The sequence below is a fragment of the Apis laboriosa genome, unplaced genomic scaffold (assembly GCF_014066325.1).
Source record: "Apis laboriosa isolate Shangri-la unplaced genomic scaffold, ASM1406632v1 scaffold21_cov150, whole genome shotgun sequence".
Lineage (NCBI taxonomy): Eukaryota > Metazoa > Arthropoda > Insecta > Hymenoptera > Apidae > Apis > Apis laboriosa.
This window is the reverse complement of record NW_025222365.1, coordinates 665,098-688,193: the sequence shown is the minus strand read 5'-3', so window position 1 is coordinate 688,193 and position 23,096 is coordinate 665,098. Positions and strand designations below refer to the sequence as shown.

The 23,096-nt window shown below is 39.6% G+C and overlaps 1 protein-coding gene across 1 annotated transcript in view; it reads right to left on the bottom strand.

Annotated features, from left to right (window-relative positions):
* The window catches only part of LOC122712813, a 178,370-nt gene extending 159,922 nt beyond the window's left edge, over positions 1 to 18,448 (bottom strand). The window contains exons 1-2 of the mRNA XM_043932728.1: positions 17,795 to 18,448; positions 9,170 to 9,404 (exon numbers count right to left, since the gene is read on the bottom strand). Coding sequence (XP_043788663.1) covers positions 9,170 to 9,404 — 235 coding nt within the window. The 5' untranslated portion in view covers positions 17,795 to 18,448. The remainder of the gene's footprint in view (positions 1 to 9,169; positions 9,405 to 17,794) is intronic.
* Between the last annotated feature and the right edge of the window lie 4,648 nt (positions 18,449 to 23,096).

Genomic DNA, 23,096 nt, shown 5'->3' with positions numbered 1-23,096 from the left:
AGAGAGAGAGAGAGAGAGAGATTAGCATACCAAACCTTCGTCTCTAGAATCTTTCTTAAATTTTTTGTTCCCGGTAGATCCAAATACCGCATAGATCAAAGAGGACGTTCAAGAAGGGGAGGACATTTTAACCGAAAGCTTATAATGGGAATGGAGAAGCTCGGCGAATAAAAGCGGTAGGACCAACGAATGGTCGAACGGAGAAAGGTATTTGAATAATTTCACAGGAAATTAGCGTTTGACACCGGTTGCTCTTTCACCTTTGAACCCCGCGGCTCGTATCAGAAATTCACAAACGGATCCGGATTTGCGGGTAAAGCGCGGCAAATTCTATAAAATCACGGGACATCTACGAAATTACACATTCCACGGGATGTTGGTGGCTTTCCACTGGTGGCCGACCACCATTCCTTCCGTCGCCATTTTCCTTCCTTCCATTCTCCATCCCCGTTCCCCTTTATCGTTCGAATCCCCTCGAGCATCTCTCCATACTGATACTTTTTATTATCGAATCCCCTTTCCTCCTTCCCTCCCTCCCCCAAAAAAAGAACGAGCAAGATCAATCGTAAAGATCCTCGAAACTGCACCTGATGGAAATTCTCCACTCTCTGTTCTCTTCTGTTCGTCGACGATTATTTCTTCCCCTTATCCATATCGTCCCACTTTTCTCGCCGATTAAAGCGCGTTTCAACTCGAGCAGAACGAGGACTCTCGTTCTCTAAGAAGAAATAAATCTCGCGTGTAATCAACTACGATAAGAGGAGTCGAGGAGCGAAAGATTAAACGAGTTAAAGAAAGAACGCGAGATGCGTGCATAAAGAAGAAGGGTAAATAAGTTCTAGAGAGAGAGAGAGAGAGAGAGAGAGAGAGAGAGGATAGACAATGCATAGTGAAAGCAGTGACTCGCTCGAGGACTCGCGTTTATTAAATCAACAAAAGCCCCATGGGGGATGGTTTTCAGACGCGAGTAGTACATCTGCTACAGAAAGCTTTCCTATTCACCCTCCAATCTCCTCTCTCGCTCTCCCCCACCCTCCACTCTTCTCTCTATTTATTTACCCGCCTCTATCTCTCCCCACCCTCGCACATCTTATTGTGGCTTGTCCGCGCGCTCGCGATAATGACAGCGGAGCAACTCCATATTCAAGGGAATATACGCGTATAGGGGGAGGTTGGTTGGTTTTGTTCTCCGGTTGGCGGGTGTCGCGTAGCTAAAACGCGGCCAATTTCAGAGCAAACGCGGATCAAACTGGAAATTAGACGGCACGTTAGTCGTCTTCGAGGAGTTTACGCCTCGTCTCCCTCTGTTAGATCCCATCTGACAGATATTGGGATTAGTTGCTCTTAAATTTTCCTTCTGTCGTTTTGGAAACGATGAGAATCTTCGATTAAAATCATTCATTGTTCCAATATATATATATATATATATATCGCGTGGAATTATATTATTGGTGTTCATCAATACAAAAATGTCATGTTAGAGATTATAGAGATCCGTAGAGAGATGTAATATTAAAATTGTTTCTTTGGGAAAATATTCGTTGGAAAAAGAGACAGATTTCGTTAATCGTTATTTTAACGTTCTTTGATTAATCAAAATCCACGGATCAAACGATACACCAATTTTCTCTCGCGCCTCTCTGCGAGTTTCCACGGAATTCCACGGATCGCATAGCGCGCGTGGAACACATGGCTGACGGGGTGATTAGAAAAATAACGAGCGCTTTACCAGCGGCACGACCGCAGCCGCAAATTATTCGCGGCACCGTCGATGGATCTCGCCGCGGCAGGACGAATGTGTTTACGCCGTGCAATCAAAGCGAATCGATGGAGCCCGGACGCGTAAACAAATTTCAATTCCGGCCCCTCGTTCTTCGAGGAAGTATGCTCGGCCAATGACCACATCCCCCGACGATTTTTCAACGCGGCGCCAAAAAATCGCGAGGAGAAAATAACGAAACTAAAAAACAGCATATTAACCTGGATGACACTTTGTATCGAACAAGTGTGCAAAAGAGGAAAACTCTTTTTCAAATTCCTTGGAAAAGGTATAATAATAGAAAATTCTCACGCGTTGATATTATATATCAACTTTCAACTCGCATACTCGTGCATCCGTATATTTTTCCATTTCTCTTCCCCAAAATTCACTACAAGCTATTCACTAGGAAGCGATGATTCTTTTCTAGACACAGGTCGGATGGAAATCGATGAATTAAAAATCTGGATGTAAATACGATTTACCAGAAGAAGTTGCGAGATATTCGATCCCATCGAAGCGGTTTCTTTCAGTGGCAGACCGAAACCAATGGCTTGTTAATTTTCGAGGCGAGTAAACGAGGCGTCGCGAGTGGGAAAACGGACACGTCGTAAACGATGCGGACCGAGATGCTCTAAAAAGATGAATCGGTGGCAAAGCGAGGCGATCCGGGCAAGAAGAGCGGGGTTTAATGCGCTCGACGTTTACGGAGACTCGTTAAAACGGATGGGAACGAGAGCCAGATGGGATCCTTATTATCGGCTAAAAATATTGCAACGACTTCCGCGTGCGATTGGATCGCGCTTCATCTCAGCCTCGCGATCGTATCAACCCTTCTAATCTATAATCCATATTTATATATCGATATATTCGTGATTTGAAAACGCAGAGAATCGGTAAAGATTATCATGAAAATACGAGGATCGATATGATACTCCAACAATGTTTAAAGAAATTAATTCAACAAGGTTTCGTTAAATTAATTCAACAGCTGCTTCTTTCGATAACTTAGCATTAGATAATTGATGCAGTGTCCACTTGTGACAAGTACCTCAATACTAATTACGTTCCAACTACAATTAAGTGTTGGCTAGATAGATAGAGAGCAAGTCGTACTCGCGGCAACGCAAAGGAAATTTGAAATCACGTTCAAATTCTCGAGATACGTGGGTAAATAGCTTCATTAAACGATTCCAGAGATCCGATCGATTAAATACCAAAGGTATATTCTTGTCTTGTATCCTCGAATGAGAACGCGAAATCATCGACACGCGGATGATCGCCTCGGCCTGCTGCTTGTTAACCAGGAAGAGAAATAAGGAGAGGTGGAAGAGGACGGGAGATGGGGTAAAGAAGAAGTGGACAAGCCGCGCGCAATTACGAAACACGGCTAGGTGCTCCCGGAAAGATGTTGGCGCTTTGATACGAGCCGACGACGAGAGGCACCCGGTTCCTATTCATACTACCTGGAATTTCAATTCCAAGGACCCTGCCGCGGCTCGCTTTAATTAACCACGAGGCCTAATAAACGCGTCCACGGCCGGTTGCGTTGGAAAACCGACGAGAGTTTTTCTTTTTTCCTCTTTTTTTTTTTTTTTTTTTTTTTTACCTTCTAGTCGACGCACGCACCGGAAAGGAGTGACCAAGAGAGCGCAGAGTGGAGATGGATCCAAAATTCATTTTTGACCTTTTGCAGTCGATGATTCGATTTTAATGTTGGTTAACAATTTAGCCATTTAAAGGAGAAGAATAGTGGAAGAGAATTATAATTCTTGAAGAATTGACGACAGGAGAAGAGCTTCGAAACGTGTGACTTTGCAAGATAAAATCCTATTACAATGAAAAAAAAAAAGAAAAGAAGGAAAGATGGAAAAGCTGTGCGTTTCGTGAATGGATCTCTTTCTCTCTCTCTCTCTCTTTCCGATTTCTTAATTAAAAATACGACGTTTATTTCGAAACTGTGTCTTCGGAATATCTGCGAAGGAAAGTGTATATATAATCTGTGAGTAAACAGGAAGAGAGGCATGGAATTTCGTAGACTAAAAATTGCCCTCCCATGTTTTTCCCACCCACGACGTCACTTGACACACGCGTTTAGCGCTTCCGGTTCTCGAGCTCGAGGATTCGAAACCAACCAATGTTATTATAACGAAACTGTTATAAGCCACGGTAAGTAGAATCGGACAGTACCTCGGCAGACCGCCTCCACGTGAGATCCGTGAAATATATTCCAATACATTCCTCCGTTTCTTTTCATCTTTTGCTAATTATCTACACCCCTCCTCTCCCGTTGAAAAACGACGTGTCTTTTGCATTCGGTTAAATTCTTACACGCATTTTAAATCTTTCAACATCATCGCAAAATATTTCTACTAATTATACTATCTATATATATATATATATAAACAATCAATTGAATCAGAGAGAAGAATTTTTCTATTTCGCATTGCTTGCTCGCCACGAGGCATATACATCATCCATGATCGATTTTCTACGATAAAAAGGAGGAATTGGAAACAAAGGAAAGGAAGGGGAAAGGAGGAAGAACAGATGCGTTCGTTAGATCGAAATATTTTACAGGCACGTACGATGGGAAAATTAAAGGAAGAGACGAGCGAGCGAGCAATGAAACGGATATATCACCATCGCGAAACGCGCCGCTAAGTGCATCATTTTTTCCCGATTCTGTTGCTTTTCACCGTCGATTCGAGCGCAGCTGGTGTACACGAGAAAAGAGAGAAAGAGAGAAAGAGAGGAGAAAACGGGAGCAAAACGAGACAAGCCTCGACTCTCTCTCGGTTCAGACTAAAAATACCTCTCCTCTTTACCTACGCCCCCTTCGCTCTCGGGCACACGCCCCCGAGTCTCTCTCTCTCTTTCTCCACTCGCTCTCTGCCTTTCCTATTCCCCTCTCTCTCTCTCCATCCCTACTCCGGACTCCCTCCGTCTCTGTCCTTCCGCTTCGCGTTACCTCCAAACCGTCGCTCGCCGGCTATAAATAAAAAAAAAAAAAAAAAAAAAAAAAAAGAAGAAAAAATAACGAGAACACACCGTGCGCGCTGCGGGTGTCTCGAGAGAAGAATAATTAGAAGCGGCTCTTGGAACGTCCGCAGAAGAGAAAACTCTTTGGTAGTACTCTAAAACGTTCCCTCCCTCCCTCTTTGTTTTTCGTCCTGTCTAAGCGGTGGCGAGCATCCGTTCCAGGGAAAAGTCCCCGCGAATATCCGATCAGCGACACGAGATTAATTAAACGGAGATGCGACAAGTTTGATTTTTGAATAACATTCGAGATAATTCGAGGAATTCTTGAAAATTGCTGGACATTGAAAGTAATTGCCATTTCTGAATATTAGAATTTTGATGAAAAAAGTTGTTGAAAAATTATCACTAATTTACAAGAGTGAATACATTTCTAAATCCGATCCATCCCAAACATCCTTTCACATCCGTGCAAGGAAAGGAATATAAATATTCCTTGCCCTTTGATCTAAACGCTATCAACCAGAACAGAAATTTTCTGTATCGATATCTCATATATATGAGATTATTTCCAAAACTCGTGGTATCGAATGTACCAAGATTTCAATCACGATCGATTTGGATTAAATAAACGCTAAACGCGCGAATCCAGAAGATGGTTTTATTATTAATTCCCTGTGACCAATTCTCTCCTCTTGGAGAATTCGCGTGAGCGAAATCACTGGCTTAATGTTAAAACCTTCGCCCGAAACGGCGAGACAATATCGAGAAAGATACGGAGGGGACGATCTACGTGACCGTCGATATCTCGATCCGAAAACGGTATTATTAGATCCCACGCACTCTAACGCTCTTCTTATCGCGTGAAACGTGAAAACACTGTCGTACGAGGGACCTTTTCCCAACGTGTGGAAAAAGGAAGAAACAGGGGATAAAATTGCAGGAGAAAATACCTAGCGAACGAGGGATGAAAACCGTGGAGGGGTAAAAACCGATGGAACGAAGGCGAGAAAAAGACCGAGAGAGAGAAAAAAAGAGGAGAAGTCGAATTAAGTCTAGCGGACCAGAGATTGCAGGAGGAAAACAACGCGAGCGCCGATTTTACGATTTCTCGGGTGGCGAAAAGAGAAAGAGAGAGAAAGAAAGAAAGAAAGAAAGAAAGAAAGAAAAAAGGGAGAGGAAGAAAGAAAAGAGCAACCCCCTCGCTCTACCTCATTGCGAGGGTAGAGAAGAAGATCCAGAGATGGAAGCGACGATCTCGATGCGAATTCCATTCCATTAGTCGGCTGTTAACGATCGAACGTGCCCGTTCGTCTCTGTATATACGCAGGTTATATCCTGGAAACGTTTTCTCGTCCTGTGGAATAGCGGAGCGAGAGAGAGAGAAAGAGAAAATCCTCGTCCTTTTTCTTTCTCTCTCGATATCTGGAACTGGTCTGATAGCACGACGAATCGTCGTAAAGGATTTTCGATTACGTTTTGTAGCCGTGTTCCATTCCCCTTTCTCCTTATTTTTTTTTTTTCTCGAAACGTTTAATGTTTATCGGCGACCGTGTATTTCGCACTCTCCATTTTACGTTTTCTTTTCGGAGGAAACGCGAGGGGACGCGACCCACTTCTCCCGACACGCTCTCTAAAACGTGCAAATGCTTTATTTTAATTGGGTAATTCGAGAAAACGGGTGTGTGGGGAATATAGGGGAAATTTTAGATCGTTAGCGCGTTAGGTTTGTTGGGATCGAGTGGGGAGGAGGCGGTAATATCACCGATGTTCGCGGTTAGACCGCATCCTTGTCAAGACAATGCGCCACGTGTCTACGTGTATCACGGGAAATACGTCATCGTACTTGGTTCACGGAGCGTGAAAATAAATCTTTCGTGTCACAGCTTGAATACGTACGCTCAATAACGCGAATATTCGTGTATATCAGGGAAAAATTTCGCGCGAGTGATCATCTTTCGAGTACGTTACACGAAAAAAAGAAATAGCGAACAAGAAACCGCTACGAGAATGTAACAAAATGTATGTTACATTAATTAACAAAAAAAACGTTGGAAAAAATGTATCATGCGCTGTAGATTCGCACGATGACGTATGAACAGTTTCTATTGGATTACAGCGAAAGAGGATACAATATAGGGAGTGAGTAGACGAAAAATATACGGAAAATATGGCTGGCAGATTTTTGCACCCAGTTACACAAGAGACGGAATACGTGGTTCTTAACCACGTTACACGGTGGTCAACCGTGTAAAAAAAAAGAAAGAAAAAAAAAAAAAAAAAAGGATGAAACGCAGGGTCGCGTGGCCGGTCGAGTTTTTCGGGGTGGAAAAATGAAGGGGAGAGCCGGCTTAACGAACACGGGTTTGGAAAATTCGACGGATGACACGGCAGCTTTTCGACGAGGCGTAGCGCGAGACCGAGCGAGTCGAGTGACGGGCACAGAGTCGAGTCGCTCTAACGATTTCACGAATTCTTTCGTGGAGCGTAAAACAAAACGGCCGTCAACCGGGCGGAAATGCCGCGCATTCGCATTCCCCGCATATCCACCTTTTCCTCTCTTTTCTCTTTTCTTCGCCCCTCCTCCCTCCCTCCCCTAACTCTTCCCCTTCCGCCCCCTGGAGTAGATGTTCACTCGACTCGAGAATGCGACGAGTACACCGGTCTTTAAAGCGAAATTCAATTTCGTATACGCTTTCTAATTCGAATTTGACGTTCCTTCGGGGTGGGGATTCGCGGATTTATCCCCCCGAGACGAATCCGTTTCCTTTAGCTTTCGATTCTTCGATTTCGCCCCCTTCCAGATTACGCTCCCCTTTCAATTCCATCCTTCCTCCATCATTCCAATCGCACCTCCCCCGATTACACCCTTCAATTCTACTCTTCTCGATTTCAATTCCTCGCTTCGATTTCCATTCCTCGATCGCACACCCCTTTCAATTCCATTTCCCTCCCCTTCCTCGATTACAATCTCTCTTCGATTACACCCCCTGCGATTACCTCTATTTCCTCCCCCTTTGATTACAACCCTCCTCGATTACACTCCCTTCGATTACAATCCTCTCTACCTCTCTCTCTCTCTCTCTTTCGATCCACAGTTTCGATGGTTGCCACGATGGTTGGCCACGGTCACGAATCGAAAGTGCAAAATAGCGTGGAGTTACGAGAGAGAGAGAGAGAGAGAGGAAAGGGGAGAATTTATGGACCGTCGGGGATCCGCGACACCTGTTCCCAGCCTCGCATTAACATCTGAAATATTTCTCTTGTTTATGGAGACTCGCGAAATTTATTTTTTTCGACGGGCGGATATGCGTCGCGATTGAAACAATCTCGTTGAATTTTGTAACACGGGTAGCTAATACCTTTGTTTAAATATAGAAAAGTAAAATTTGTTAAAAGTTATTCCGTGCAGCCGGAAAGATTTATCGAGTCGAAAGGAACGAACACGTAGGATAATATGAGCGAAATATGGAGATATAATTTAAAAAAAAAAAAATAATAATATAAAATTCTGTAGAAGATAATAAAATAAATGTCGTACATCGCGTGGTATCGTTACGGGAGATTCGGTATATCATTTCGAGGGAAGGAAAACTCCGTTTGAAACGGCGGAGACCGGAAACGACGACGTACGCGTCGACGTCCGATAATTTCCAACTTCTCCAATTATCGTTTCTCACGCCGGCTGGGGAAAGGAGGTCGAAGAGAATAAACCTAGGAAATGGCGTGTTCCGTTGGCTGACGTTGCTCGAAATGCGCCGAGTCTCGGAAATAAGTGCTGGCCGATCATCGAAATCGGGCGAATTTCCGCATTTTCGAGATCCCAACTGACGAAACGATTCGAAATTTTCTCCCTCGAATAATACGAGAAACTTTCGCATTCCTTGTATCTTCGTTCGTTAAATCAATTAAAGTTTAAGAATAATATTCGTTAAGATAGACTCCGAGATTTATATTCCTTTTTTTAGGTCCCTTTTCAATTACACCCCCCAATTCTACTCATCTCGATTCCAACCCCCTTCAATTCCTCTCGATTCTCCCCCTTTCTCGATCTCATTATATCGATCTTACTGCACTCTATCAATTTCATCTCTCTTCAATTACACCCTTCCTACACTATACATATCCCTTTTCTAACTCTCTTCAATTCTACTCCTTTTGATTCTTCTCTTTTTATCCTTCCATTAATTCCATCTCTCTTCAATTGCACCCTTCCTCTATATCCCTACTCTATATCCCTTTTCGATTACGATTTCATCGATTGTATTCTCTCTTTCGTTTACCTCATTTCATCGTCCTTACGTACGAAACTTTCGAAGAGAAAGTTTACGAAATAAAATATATCCGAGTCCAGTGTCGAATATTTTGAAGCTAATAAACCGCCAATTGTTGAAAACGCGGATACGTGGGATATATCGTTTAAAGACTCACCGATCAGCTTGCCGAACTGGGCCGGTGGCTTCCATTCCGGATAATGTCGTGGAAATCGCGCCCTCGACCAGTAAGTCCTTAAAGTGACTTTGTATAGCGCCAGCTTATCCTGTTTGTCCTCTTTCTCCTGTCTATCCTGAGTGAACGATCCACATTGAGCGACCACCAAGAGTAGCCGCGTACCCAGCAACAACAACAGCAGCGTCGACCACTGCAACCACGTCCCGTGAAGCATCTGAAAAATCATTCACGATTGTGTTGAAACGGGGAAAATGTGGTATTTCAAAAAACGAGTGGAACGAGTGAATTCTTTCAGAAACAAAATAAGGAGAAATAAGGAGAAATTTTCGACGATCGCGAAAATAATAATAATCTAATTTTTCTAAATAAATTTTGAATGATCGATAATTGCACAGAATAATAGGAAAATATTTCTATTATATCGTTAATAATTAAAGGTGTAATTTCTATTATTACGTCGTATTATTGTACTGCGAAGCAAGGAAGCGCGAAATTACGTGCAATGAAATAAAATGCATAATACATCGCGCTAAAGTTCGAACGAATAACGCTAAATCTCACAGAGGCTCTAAACCCTCTCCCTCGAGCGTAGCCTCCTTCCATCGATCGATGCCTCCGCAATGCGAGTCGCAATTACACCATATCGAACGAATTGTCCACGGAACTTGTACCAACGGTTGCTCCACCGAATACGCACCGTGTTTTCGATCTCGCCCCATCTATCCCGCAACCTCATTATCGGCCATTCTTTATTATTCCAAAGGCAAACAAAACGCAGTTCCCAACGCAGCCCAAACCATTTCATCCGTCATTAACCGATAACAAATAATAATTACGAAAGCTTGTTTCACTCCTAATTTCAATATCTATCGGAATCGAAGAGCGCACAATGAGACTGGTTCGCGCAATAATAAAACCCTTCGAAAATTCGTGGTGGCAACAAAAAGGGGGGAGGAGAGGAGGGGGTTGAAAAGGCTGGTTGAGCGCCAAACCAGAAATCGACCGTTACACGGTTGTGCGAGAGAGGCGCGTGACAATGCGGGGAAATCGATTCTTTTTTTTTTTTTTTCTCGTTTAATAATGAAGATTCCGGTGGAATCGTCTCGTCGAATAAACGAGACACAGGTTGTATAGGCGGGATGATTGCACGTACGCGCAGATCGTATCGCTGCCGAGGTATGCAGCGGTGTTTACATATGCAGATTCTGCGAGTGTGCTCAAAATTCAAATCGCATTCGAATCACTTCCGATCGTTCCACGCCTACGTCGCCACTCGTCCAAATTTCACGCTCGCGTCGCCCTCGTGCGATTTTCCACCCTGTCGAACCACCCTCCTCCATAAATACATCCAGGCTTTTCCATTAATTAACCTTGCGACTTTCCATTTCCCAATTTATCCCCCCTTTTGTAACGGAGAATTCGTTCTTTTCTCGCTTGTTTGGAGAGAGTGTCACGGAGAGAGAGAGAGAGAGAAGAAGTCTTTGGCAAAAGGGATTGAAATAGAGGAAATGTGAGAAGTGTGGAAGTCTCTTTTTTCTTTAAATTAAACACGGTTATGAGAGTTAAATTGAAATTGAATTTTATACGTATAATTTGCGGATGATATCTACAAGGGATTTTTTCTAATCGATATCTTATTTGTACATTGCAGATACATTTCGATCGTTTTCATTAAATATCGACACTATTTCTCGACTATTTTTACGAATTTCGCGAAAAATCTCAAAAAAAGGGGGAAAATATTCAGAAAACAAAAAAATTACATCGAAATGCGAGTTGGTCGTATAAAAAAAAAAATACTCGGATGAATATCCATAACTTTATTGCGCGGAAAGAGGCATCGTTTACATGTTTACATCGTTGTTCCACGCGTTTTGGCCTCGACTGCGTGTCCAAGTTAATGAAAAAAACGAATAATCCTATCGATTAAAAAGCATCCCCTGTTCGCCGAATAATTCCTTTTTCGCGAAATGGCAAAGCGAGAATTCGACCGGTCGATCCGCTGATATCGCGATAAAATATTCGAAACGCATTGTCAGAAACAGAATCGAGAATGTTCGCCAAAGTGAAAATTTCTAGTGAAATTTGCAACGAGAGAAAGAGAGAGAGGGGAGAGAGGGGAGAAAGGTTCGCCGAATTTCAATCGCGTTCCTAAAATTTCGAGGAAATATCTTAAATTTTCGAAAATGTGGGTTAAGCAATTGTACGCGTTTCTTTTACACGCGCGATTATTTTTCACTAAGACGAATTAAAAATGATTTTTGAAACGATGCCGGTATATTCGCTGGCCTTCATTATCGCCACGATTTGTCCACGGTAGTGTTTCGATTAATTACATATCGAAAAAAAAAAAAGGGCTGTGCGTTGTTTGCGCACCACTCGCCAAACTTTTTCAATCTCGTACGATGGGATACGTTATTTAAGCTTCGTAAACAACTGGCGATTAAATAACGCGGTGGTAAGGCCAGGCAGAATTTCAACCCCTATATCAGAATGCTCCGAGCTTTCTCTTCAAAAGTCAACTAATCCAAACCAAGAATAAACCACACTGTATCCCATACAAGTACAACATTTATATCCGTTTTGTAATCACGGGCCAGATATTCCGCAATGCGATACAGTTCGCACGGATGCAACTCTATATTCTCCGCGAGAACATAATCCTCTTCTCTCGAAAGCGACTCTACTCTCCTCGAGAGAGTGATTCTCTACTCATACCCTTCTTCTCTCGAGAGCAATCCTCTCTACTTTAGAGAATACTTTTTACACTCTCGAGAAAACTTTGTAACGCGACCAAACAATAAAACGATAAAATAATACGATCATCGAATTGCACCGAATTAATCGCAAACGAAAGAATACCGAAGAATATCGAAACATAATTGAAAAGAATGCGTGGAAAACGGAGATTGAAAGAATTGCACAATTTTCCGATCTCCGCTTGAAAAACGGGAATCTTTTTATCCGTCCGGACCGACAGATAGTTGGGAACGAGTTGGCTGGCGTGTTAATTCGCTTCGCAAATACAAATAAGCCGAGTAACCGAGCGGCTGGCGTATTAACACAACTCGTTAACGAACCGCGCACATCCGAAAGTTGATGCGTTCTCCCCGCAACCGGTTGCCAAATCAGAGGAAACTCGTTAATTACTTTCCACCGCTAAGAAACTAAAATAAAACTTCGAGCGATCTTCGATGATTCCGTCCGGATCAGATGTTGGGGGACAATTTTTACAGAACTGTTTACACCGTGAGAGAATGTTGGAACGAAAGCTCCAAGTAAGATATATCGACTCCTCTTCTCGGTGTAGAGAATAATTTTAAAAATTATAAAAATCGTGAAAAAGGAAAATCGTTGTGGATATCGAGTGGAGTGGATTTTACGTTGTTAAAAATATTCGGTGAACGTTAATTATCCGGCAAATGAGAATGATAATGAAGCTCGTTTTGTTGGGATGCAAATTGAATGTATTATAGTGGAAAAAAATTTGATTATTCCGATAAAATCAACGGATAATCGTTACACGATCGTTTCGCTGATTGAAAATGAGCGAAACCTTTTTATGAAATATAAAGATTTTTTCTTTCGATAATATGGATTTAAATAGAATATTGGGTTCGTGGTATTGATGGTTAATCGATTGAAAAAAAAGAAACATGAAGATTAACTGACGAAAAATTGATGAAATTGAAGCCATGCAATGTTAATCGAGAACGTTAAGCTCTAAACTTGACCGATTGAAAAATATTAATTGCGAATTATATTTTGAATATTTTGTAATTGACGTTAAATTAAAATTTTATTTGATATATATATATATACGTATATATCATGTAATACTGACAGAATCAAAGCAGATTGTTAATAAATGACGTACATTAATTCCACGTCAAAAGGAATTTTTAAAATTAATCGCGCGTTAATTCTGACAATTGAATAAACTAAACAAGTAATCCTTCGTCAAAATCACGATTAGCTAGATCTACTTTAATCGTTAATTATTACATGGCTATAGATATTCCATTCGAATATATCGAATATAAATAAAAAATTTTCGATTTATTTCTTTTTTTCTAAATCCACGAAGTGAACAAGTTCACTCTACTATTCCTCAATTTGGGGAACATTTTCAGGCGAGAATAGGACAAAGGCGCGAGCACGTTATTTCACCGGCAAAGTCGTATATCGTTTACCATCGTGAAACAGTGAGATTTTCTCTCTGGCTGTGAACACGTGCCAGAAAGAGAGGCAAAGACGAAGATAGAAACAGAATTAGAGACAGAGAGATAGAGATGGAAAAGATAGAGAGAGAAAGATAATCGTCTAACCGAAAACGATCTTCCCTCTTTCTCTCTCTCTATTTTTCACCCTTTCCACCTTTCTTTTCCACCCTCGCCTTTCTTTCCCTCGTATTTTTTCGTCACATTTCATTGCGTTTCATTACCCTCTCACGCTAAAATATCTCGCAACGTAAATGTTGCTCGATGAGAAAACCGGATTTCGCTTACGTGTCGGGCCGTTTGTCTCTCGGCATAGTTGACCCAATTTCTGACCCTTAACTTACATCCGAGAGCAGGGAGGGATAGCCGAAAAATCCGTGGAACGAAAACAGTTTCACGCCACGAATTTATCATCGAGCATTTTGCCGTTAATTCATCTTTCCGAGATCCTATTCGTTTATCCGCTCCGCTCTGAAAATCTTTACTCTTATATCTGAAAAGATTTTCAGATATTTCTGCGTTTTGATTGCAAGAATGTTTGCCAAAATTTTGAAAAATAATGGAAGAAATTTTGTTATGACTGCTTCTAATTAATGATTCGAAAGATCGGATCGATATATTAATGAAATTCTTCAAAAAAATTCTTTTTTTTTTTTTTTGAAACGAAACTTATTGAAAGAAAATTATTTCAATAACAAATTATCACACTTTGTTCTCGATACCAATTAAATTCCAAATTAAATTCTCAAATGGATTTACAAGGATCCTTTTTTTTTTTAAATCTACCAAAATCCCCGTTCAAAACAAAACAGGATAAAATTATCAATCCAATAACAGGTACAAGAATTCTTTTTCCCTGAGTATCGGTCGCGGAAATGGTTCCCCGGCGTGTAATCGAAAACTAATCCCCCTGTTAATCGCTGGAATCGAGTAGAAAAGAGTTCGCGTGCTCGCCACGCGATTATCTTTGGCGAACAAACGAACCGATGGTCCCACGACCGCCAAGTTCAGAGTTTTCTAGTAAGCAACAAGTTGTCGTGAACGCGATTACTTGTTGGCTCGTAAATAATGAAAAGCAGCATCGCCGGCAGCTTCTCTCTCTATTTCTCTCCCTTTCTCTCTCTCTCTCTCTATGTCGGGCCACGAGGAGATTTTACATAAATTTAAACGTAGTAGTTCACCGATGTTCCAGGGCAACGCGCGACTCTGCATGCGCCCGGACATCCGGTATGTCGGTGCTTCTCTACTGGCGAATAAAACGAAAAATTCTGGCACCATTCTGTCGGTCATAAAACGATCGAGAGAATGTGCATTCGTACGGTTTTCGGGGACAGTATTTCACGTGCACGACCGCAAGCTTTCGCGATATTGTTGTTGATTTATATCGTGCCTCGGAGAATCGTCACGTTAAAAGTGAAAATGTTAATAAATTTCGAGAAATCGCGAAAAATAAATATACGAATCCTGGTGTAAAACGTGTTTGATTATTTTTTAAAAAATATATAGATTTTTATGTTTTTTTTTCTGCATTAATTAATTTCGATGAGATTTTTTTATATATTACGTACGAATAATTGATACAATATCGTAATATTATTTAACTTTTTATAATAAATTTAAATATAAAAGTTTTTTTTTTTGCTAATGATTTTATTAATTTGTCGAGAATATTAATAATCGGAAATAGAAACAAAGAGAGGAAATACAAATATTTTTTTTTTAAATTTATTCATTTATATTTAAATTTCGTATCAATTTCATTGTAAAAAAATCTCATATGATTTAAATAATCGAATAATAAAATAAAATACATACAAATTCTATTTTCCATATTTTGATAATTCGATAACCGATAAAAAAGTAATTTATAAAACATTTATGAACCACTTCTATCTTACAAGTATCTTTGAAAATTTACTCGGCTTTTATCTCGTTATCGAAACTCTCCTAATATGAATTTGACAGAAAGATAAATTCATAAAAAGAAACGATTTTGAGTTCTTATATCCTAGAATCGAAGAAACGATATTTCTGCCTACGTTTAAATAACGTTTGAATAAGAAGGCCGAAAAAGTTTTTCGGTTAGATCTACTGCTCGAAACAAGATTTACAACGAGAATAACCAGTCACCACCCCTCTTTCTTGTCCACCAATACAATCGAAGCAATAATAAAGTGAAACGTCGACGAGAGTGCGGGAAGCAAGAAGTGAGAGGAACAACCGAAGAAGTTCCTGCACTCTGGATATTCAATTTCAATCGGATTCCTCGAGTGCTTCATCCTTAGAATCCGTTACAAAAGTTCGGTTCACGATATGGACCGATGAACCGAACAAATTTCGACCACTTTTAGCCCGAAGAAGCCGTGTTTTAAAAGTACACGGAGTATAAGTGAAACTTGTATCCCTATTCCTTTCGAAAAGTCGTTAACTTTCCACTAAAGCATAATCCATCCTCGATACCCTTTTACTTTTATCTATTCCAATTTCGATATCACGATTCCATCTTTCGTTCATCGAGAAATGTTTGAAAACGTTTGAAATGCGAGTAACGAAAATTATAAATATTATAAAAATTTTGAAAGAATGTTTTAAACCTAATATCTGATTCGTTTATTCCAAGAATCCGCAATTGTAAAAATAATAAAAGGAACAACGATAGCGATTAATTATATATAAAGATATCTTTCATAATACTGTTATCTGATATATGAAAGACACGTTGAACGAACGCGAATAATCGTGGGAAGAGAGGTGAAAGAATTAACGATAATAACAATTAATTAATACATTCTCGATAATTAAATGGAGAAATGGTAATGAGAAGCGCAACAGAGCATTACACTTTGATGGATATACACATAATTTCTAGTAGGAAATAATTGATTGAGAATCGATTAATAAGCATGTTAATATGAAATCAAATCCTGTAATATTTCTGAAAAATATCGAGATGGATGATTTGATTGGTGAACGCGTTAAATTGAAATTATAAATATACTATAATGATCGATCGATAAAATGATCGATGTGTTCGAAAGAATTAACGATTATTTTAACCTGACATTATTTTTGGAAAGTTGATTTCAAAACTTTTTTCCTTTTCCATCAAATTCTTAGTTTATTTTGTATATCGACACAACGACAACCATTCTAACCTATATCTTTTTCGAAAGCCACGAAAGCTAGGTAATCGTATAAAGCGCGCACCATCGACAATCAAATTCATTTTTCAATGCACTCAATCGAGAAATGTTTCGCGACATTGTCATATATTCAACCACTGGAACACATAAAAGGACCGAAAACTGGGGCAATTACACTTCCATCAGCATGAAAATTATTGCGAAAACAAACTTTCGCTCTTCGAACACTCGAAAATGGAAAAAAGTTATTAAGTTAGACTACCGACCAATTACGAGAGAAAAAATTGAAAATTGCAAGTGAAACTATCGTTATATCGTTAACAGGCCACTTTTTTTAAAACTATACAATGTTCAAATTTTCGAATTTGAAACGAATACATATACTCTATACGCGATGATAACGAGCTAAATAGTCTAACTATACAATCTATTGACAGAGGCATAACGTGGAACGATCCAATTGAAGTATAATTGTTTCAGGTTACAAACTTTCGGTAACAAATCCACAAATCTACCGCAGAATAGTATACCGTGTATTTCCTTGTGTTATATTTGCTTGTGTTTCACCTAATAATATTCGTTATGAAGTCTTTTTACTCTGAAGTTAGTTACGTTCGATTTTCTCGTACAAATCGAGACTTTAAAAACTATTATTATATAAAGCTTCTGTACAATAGAACGAAAAAAAAATATATTTTGCTTATGGTTGAGAAAAGATTAGAAAAATAGCTAATCATAAAAGAAAGTAACGGTTTTTATTTTTTTCAATCGTATAACGTCCATTAAGCGTGGCTATGCCACGAAGTAATTCGATATTACGCAGCAAATGTATTATGGAAAACAAGACGCAATAGTATAGAAAAAGAAAAGAAAACAAAACGAGAAACATAGAATGTACATATACGTTTGAAAACAAATGCCCTACCTGACGAAAATTCTTGGAAAACTGAATCGAACGAGTCAGATGTCAACAAACCATAAAAACAATTCGAAACGCGTATTATACGTATATGTATGTATATTATACGCCATTGTATATTCTATAGCATCATTCGCGATATATTTTTACGACGCAATTTTTCGAACGGAATTTTTCGAACGCAATTTTTCGAACGCATTTTTCGAACGCATTTTTCGAACGCAATTTTTTGAACACAATTAAAAATTAGTCAAATATAACCATATTATAATAATTACTATTTAAGATTAATAAACGTATTGTATCACTTAAAAAATCTTACCTTATTCGCGATGCTTGATTTTTCGGCTTGTCACTCCTTCCCTTCCTCCGAGAAGGATGAACAATGTCAGTCGGGAAGAAGAACGACGAGAACACAACTCACATATCACTCACAGACATCGCGAGAAAAACTCGTGCTCAAAATTCGTAAAGAATACCCGTAAATACAATTATTTTCGTCGAAGAACGAACAAGGTACGGAGGGACACGTAATGGCGCGAGCGTCTACCGCAATTTCACGCAAGTTTTCGATGTGCGACAACGAAAGGTGGAGAGAGACAGTGAAAGATAAAAAGGAGCGACGCACTGCCACAGCACTGCGTACGAATTTGGTCGGATCACGAGAACGAAAAGGGGAAGGAGGTTCTCACGTTTCACGACACGATTCACGCACGGGTCACCGACAGCATCAATACGATGCTTTTAGCTCGAGGGTTGTCGCGGTACTGCGAGCAGCGCGCCACTCGGCGTCCCGACCGTGCGCCGCGTAACTGCTTATTTACTATCCGTCGTTCCTATTGGCTGATGCGTTCGCGCCGTACTCTCCTATTGGTCTATTCAAAACGACGCATGCACCGTGGTCACAGTTGAAACTTAACACGACAAAAAGCATGCAGATAAATAATATATTACTATTTTTATTTTTAATAAAAAGCACAATGGCTGCATTAACGATTTATATCGTTGCATAAAAGATGCGTATTTTTCTTTGCTCGGTTTATGACGACAAATACGTACAGAGGGAATACGAATAGAGTATGCAGAATGAAATTGCAGCTGTGTCTGCGGTAATTGTAAATGTTTCTATAACGATGCCAGTATATTTGAGAGTGTAATTTTCCCGACACAATTATAATACTAGTTGCCACCCAACCCATAATTAACGCTGTTGTGTTGCTTTCTATTTTCAATTCAAGCATACCTTGTTTAATTTACACTAGTCATAATTTAACAAACTCTAAATATAACTCTAATAAAATTAATATAATTAATTATTTAATTAATATTTTTTCTTCTCTTTTGTAACTAATTTATTATAATTTAACTTTCAACACATAAAAATTATTCATTATCATTAAATTATTGTAGTTTTGCGTTAATACTTTTAGTGAATGAATGAAATGAAATTGTAGTGTAATTGCAAAAGATATTCTGTTGCCTGTTAAGAGTAAACCACCACAAATCAAAGACGTGGAAGAAGAATGAAACAGAAATTGAAGAACGGACGAAAAAAGAAGAATGTTAAATTGACGAAGGTTTCGTTTCTCATGCTCGTCTTCACAGAAATTATGGGATAACGTAAAGCAGCGTTGTTTAACGAAATACCGGTTTGCTTCGAACGTTTTTCACAAAACCACTTAACTGAAATTACCTGATTTGACATAGATGAGTGGCAAGAAGTTAAGAGAAACGAGGTTAAGGCGAGAACGACACAGCTCACGTAATCTTGATTTGCGAGGGTTTCGTGATAGCAATCGATGATAAGGTTTCATTCTAACGATGATCGAATCGAGCCATTCTGTGAATCAATTTACTGTTTTGTAACTGATCGCAAAAATTCTCCTTATATTTCCTTACATTTGTAATAGAAGAATAATAATATTTGAATATGCAAATAATATATAGAGGGAATGAAAATAAAAATAGATCCTTTCACGAAAGAAACATCAATATCGTGAAAATATTTTCGCGAAACTTCGCGAACAAAGGATATTTGTTCCGCTTTCTTCGATTTTATCCATTTGTGTCGGATGGAAAGAAAATTTATATTATGAAGTTAACGCTTGCCATCTCTCTTTACTACGAAAAGAAGTAGAAGAGAAAGGGAAAAAAGGCCGACGAACGATTCACGCGACTTTAGACCGTGAAGATACACTTGCCCAGTTGGAAGAGAAACTTTCATTCTCGCGATACTTTTCTTTTCCCTTGTACCAATTCTCCTTTTTCTTCTCCCTCTCCTTCTTCCTTTCTCTTCCTTTTTTTTTATTTCTTTTTTCTTTTTATAAGAATCAACCATCCAGTCTCATTAATTCTTTTCTTTTGCTCGGGAAAAACTTGTACGTATCCACGAATCGCGTGTCTGACCGTTTCTTCCCCGTTATCCGTCCACTGGTCCTCTCATTTTTCATTCGTCGCTTGGAGAAAAGTGCACTTTAGCCGTGTCACCTGTAGACAAAGATACAAAGGAATATTCCGTGCGTCTGCGAATATCACGTAGCCGGGCCAATGGAATATTTCATGCGGTACCATGAGTGCATGTCATTGCTCTTGGATCCGTGTTTGTATCCTGTCCAAGCACGTGGGACGTTCCATCCATCCGTATAGAAGTGCGAATACACGGCGAAACCGGATGCGCAATGCAGGTGATGGGAATTGATGTCCTTACCTACGTAAAAATTCCTCAATAATTTCTAAACTACATGCACTACGCGCAAAAAAAAAAAAAATATTCGGACGGATTTCGTTTCCATCCTATCGATGTCGGGGTGCGGAAATACATTCGAAAGTGAACGAATCTCTCTCAAGAAAATTTTTCACAAATCGACGTTCCGTTAAAAATGAGCGTCGAACAGTGACTTTCATTCTCGACCAGAGTATCCCCTGGTAACAAATGACTTTTCGAGAACAACTCATGAAAAATTTATTTTCAAATATATTAGCTTTGCTTTAAGGATGTATAAAACTTTTCGAAACATTTTTTTTTTTTTTTGAACGAATGAATATATACTACATCGAGGGTGACTAATTTCCTTCACTCCCAACACAATGTCCATTTGCGAAAAAGAATATTCTCGAAAAGTTTCGCTCTCGAACAGTATCCTCGACAAAACATTCATCGCGCCTTTCATCGATCAAACCTTTTGTTCCTCTTGTTCTTTATTCAAACCACAGAGACAAAGATTTATACTTACTTCGAAAGTCTCAATCCTTTTTCTTTCGTTCGAATATACACCGCATAACGAGTAGAATCTGAAAAAGCAAGAGTTAGAAACGAGTTGGATCGTTCGCTCTAAAGCTTGTTGCTTGTGAAAGTAAACAACATTTCGAGGTAACAATCCCGGTTTCTTAGGTAATTTCGGAAATGTTAAGCGCGGGAGAATGGCCGCGAAACATAAGTACTAATGAGATCCGGGGAAATATAATTATTTAAGCAACCAGACTCTGCCTCTCCGCATCGAACTGCACCGCACTTGCTTTCCAATTATTTACAAAACTGTCTAGTTTTCGTTATAATCTACGCGTGCAATTAAACGCAACGACACTGAATACAGACCCGTTCCAGACTTGACACGATTTAATCGAGGAACGATTACTTATTTCTGTTTCTTCAAATCTCACTCTCAACTACCATCGATTCTAATGGGGATTAAACGCATTAATTGCGACTCTCTTTTGAACAAAGTGCGATAATATCTCGAGAATACAGAATTTCTATCTATTTTTATACATATTTGTCTACATCTACGTGCTAGGAAAATATTGATTTTACGATATTAATGAATTTAATTAAATTGCACGATACGTTCGATGCGTGAACAACACAATCGTGTTGACGTTTTCCAAGAAAATACGAGAGATGGGAAAGAATTTCCTACGTATTTCTTAATCCATTTGCATTTTTCGCCGCATTTCACGATTGTTTCTCGCACTTATCGAAAATCAATAACCATGGAATGTGGGGACCGCTTCAGTCCCGATAAATCTTCCCTAAGCCTCTTTGGAAAATTGTTAACTATTGTCGTTGGCTGGCTATTTCCTAGGCGAGATATCAAGCAAATCGAACACGATCATTCGTAGACAGATTACTTGGGGTGTAAGGGAAACTTTATCACCTGGTTGGACGATATACGCGGTTTATCGAATTCCGTTCGAATGATGGATTATCGGTTTCGAGGCACGAAATTCATCTTGAACGAGTATCTCGTGGCACGCGATGAATTATCGATACATACTCGAGACATAGCCGGGTATCTCCTTTACGTAGGCGCCCGTTGTACCGTTGCCCGGAATGATAGATGAGCCTATCCGAAACCGAACGATATATTCGAAAACTCGACGATCGGGTAATCAAAAGGACCGATAACGCGACTCGCTCGACGATCGATTCGTTTCAATTCGTATCTCCATTTTCTCGTGCGCTTCATACGCGTGGATGGATCAATGCAAAAATCCAACAACTTCATCTTCGACATTGTTTGGCGCGACGAATAAATTATTTTAAAATGCGAATTAAAAATGTTTTACCTTGTATTCGTCGAACCTTTTGGCAACGCTTGCCTTATGGATATAAAATTCATATACAATTTTCACCAAGGAATTGTATTAGAATGAAAAGGAAGTTTGGCAAGGATTGGTCAGCATCTGAAAAAATTACAGAGAATCACTTCCTGATCTTTATTATTATTTCTTTTTTTTTTTTATAAATAAATAGATCTAAATAAATAGGTATCCATATTGATGGCAAGTTTTTAGTTGTTATGTAAAGATAGATTCAAAGTATTATAATGAAGATCGATTTCTTTATCTAATGTCGCGTGCAATTCGCTGCTGTTCGCGAATAATTTACGATCAGTTGGCAAACAAGTATATTATCAAGTTAACAAATCGATAGTGTGAATATTTCAACAGCGAAAAGCTCTGGAAGCGGTACATCAAAGGATCTGTTCGTAAGCTGAATATTTAGAAGGGATTGTAATGGTCTCAGAGAATTCAATACTCCTGGATATGATAGTTTCGCTGTTTGCTACTCAGCTCCAGCCAACGAATGCATAGCATTGCTCACCATTTTTCAATTTCATGCTTGAATATAGATTCATCGTAGTTTTATTTATTTAACATACTCTCAAATTTTCAGTTCAGAATTACTTTCACGCGAAAATAATTTAAAAAAAAAAAACAATATATATACAGTCCTCTATTTTCCACGATTAATTACATTAACTCTCCTCCATTATTCTTTCCCCTTTCTTATATCCCAGGCAACCTTCAACCCCTGCACCAGGGGTTTATCAACATCCAGCCAAGAATCTGTTACCCGATCCCCGGCAAGAAGACAATGAACACGCCGTAATCCCGGTTCGTTGTCCCTTTATTATCAAAGCCGTGTCGCAGAGCAGTCCTCCCGATGAAATTACGTTACCCCGAGGATGGGTACACGCGGCCGGCCATAATTTTCTTCCGCGCAATTGGTCGCCTAGCATTACGCCCCCGTTCTCAGCCCGCCATTCCGCCTTCTCCACGGCTACCACCTGCCAGCATCCTCCCTTTTTTTTCCACCTATCTTCCCCCTTCCATCCCCGAAA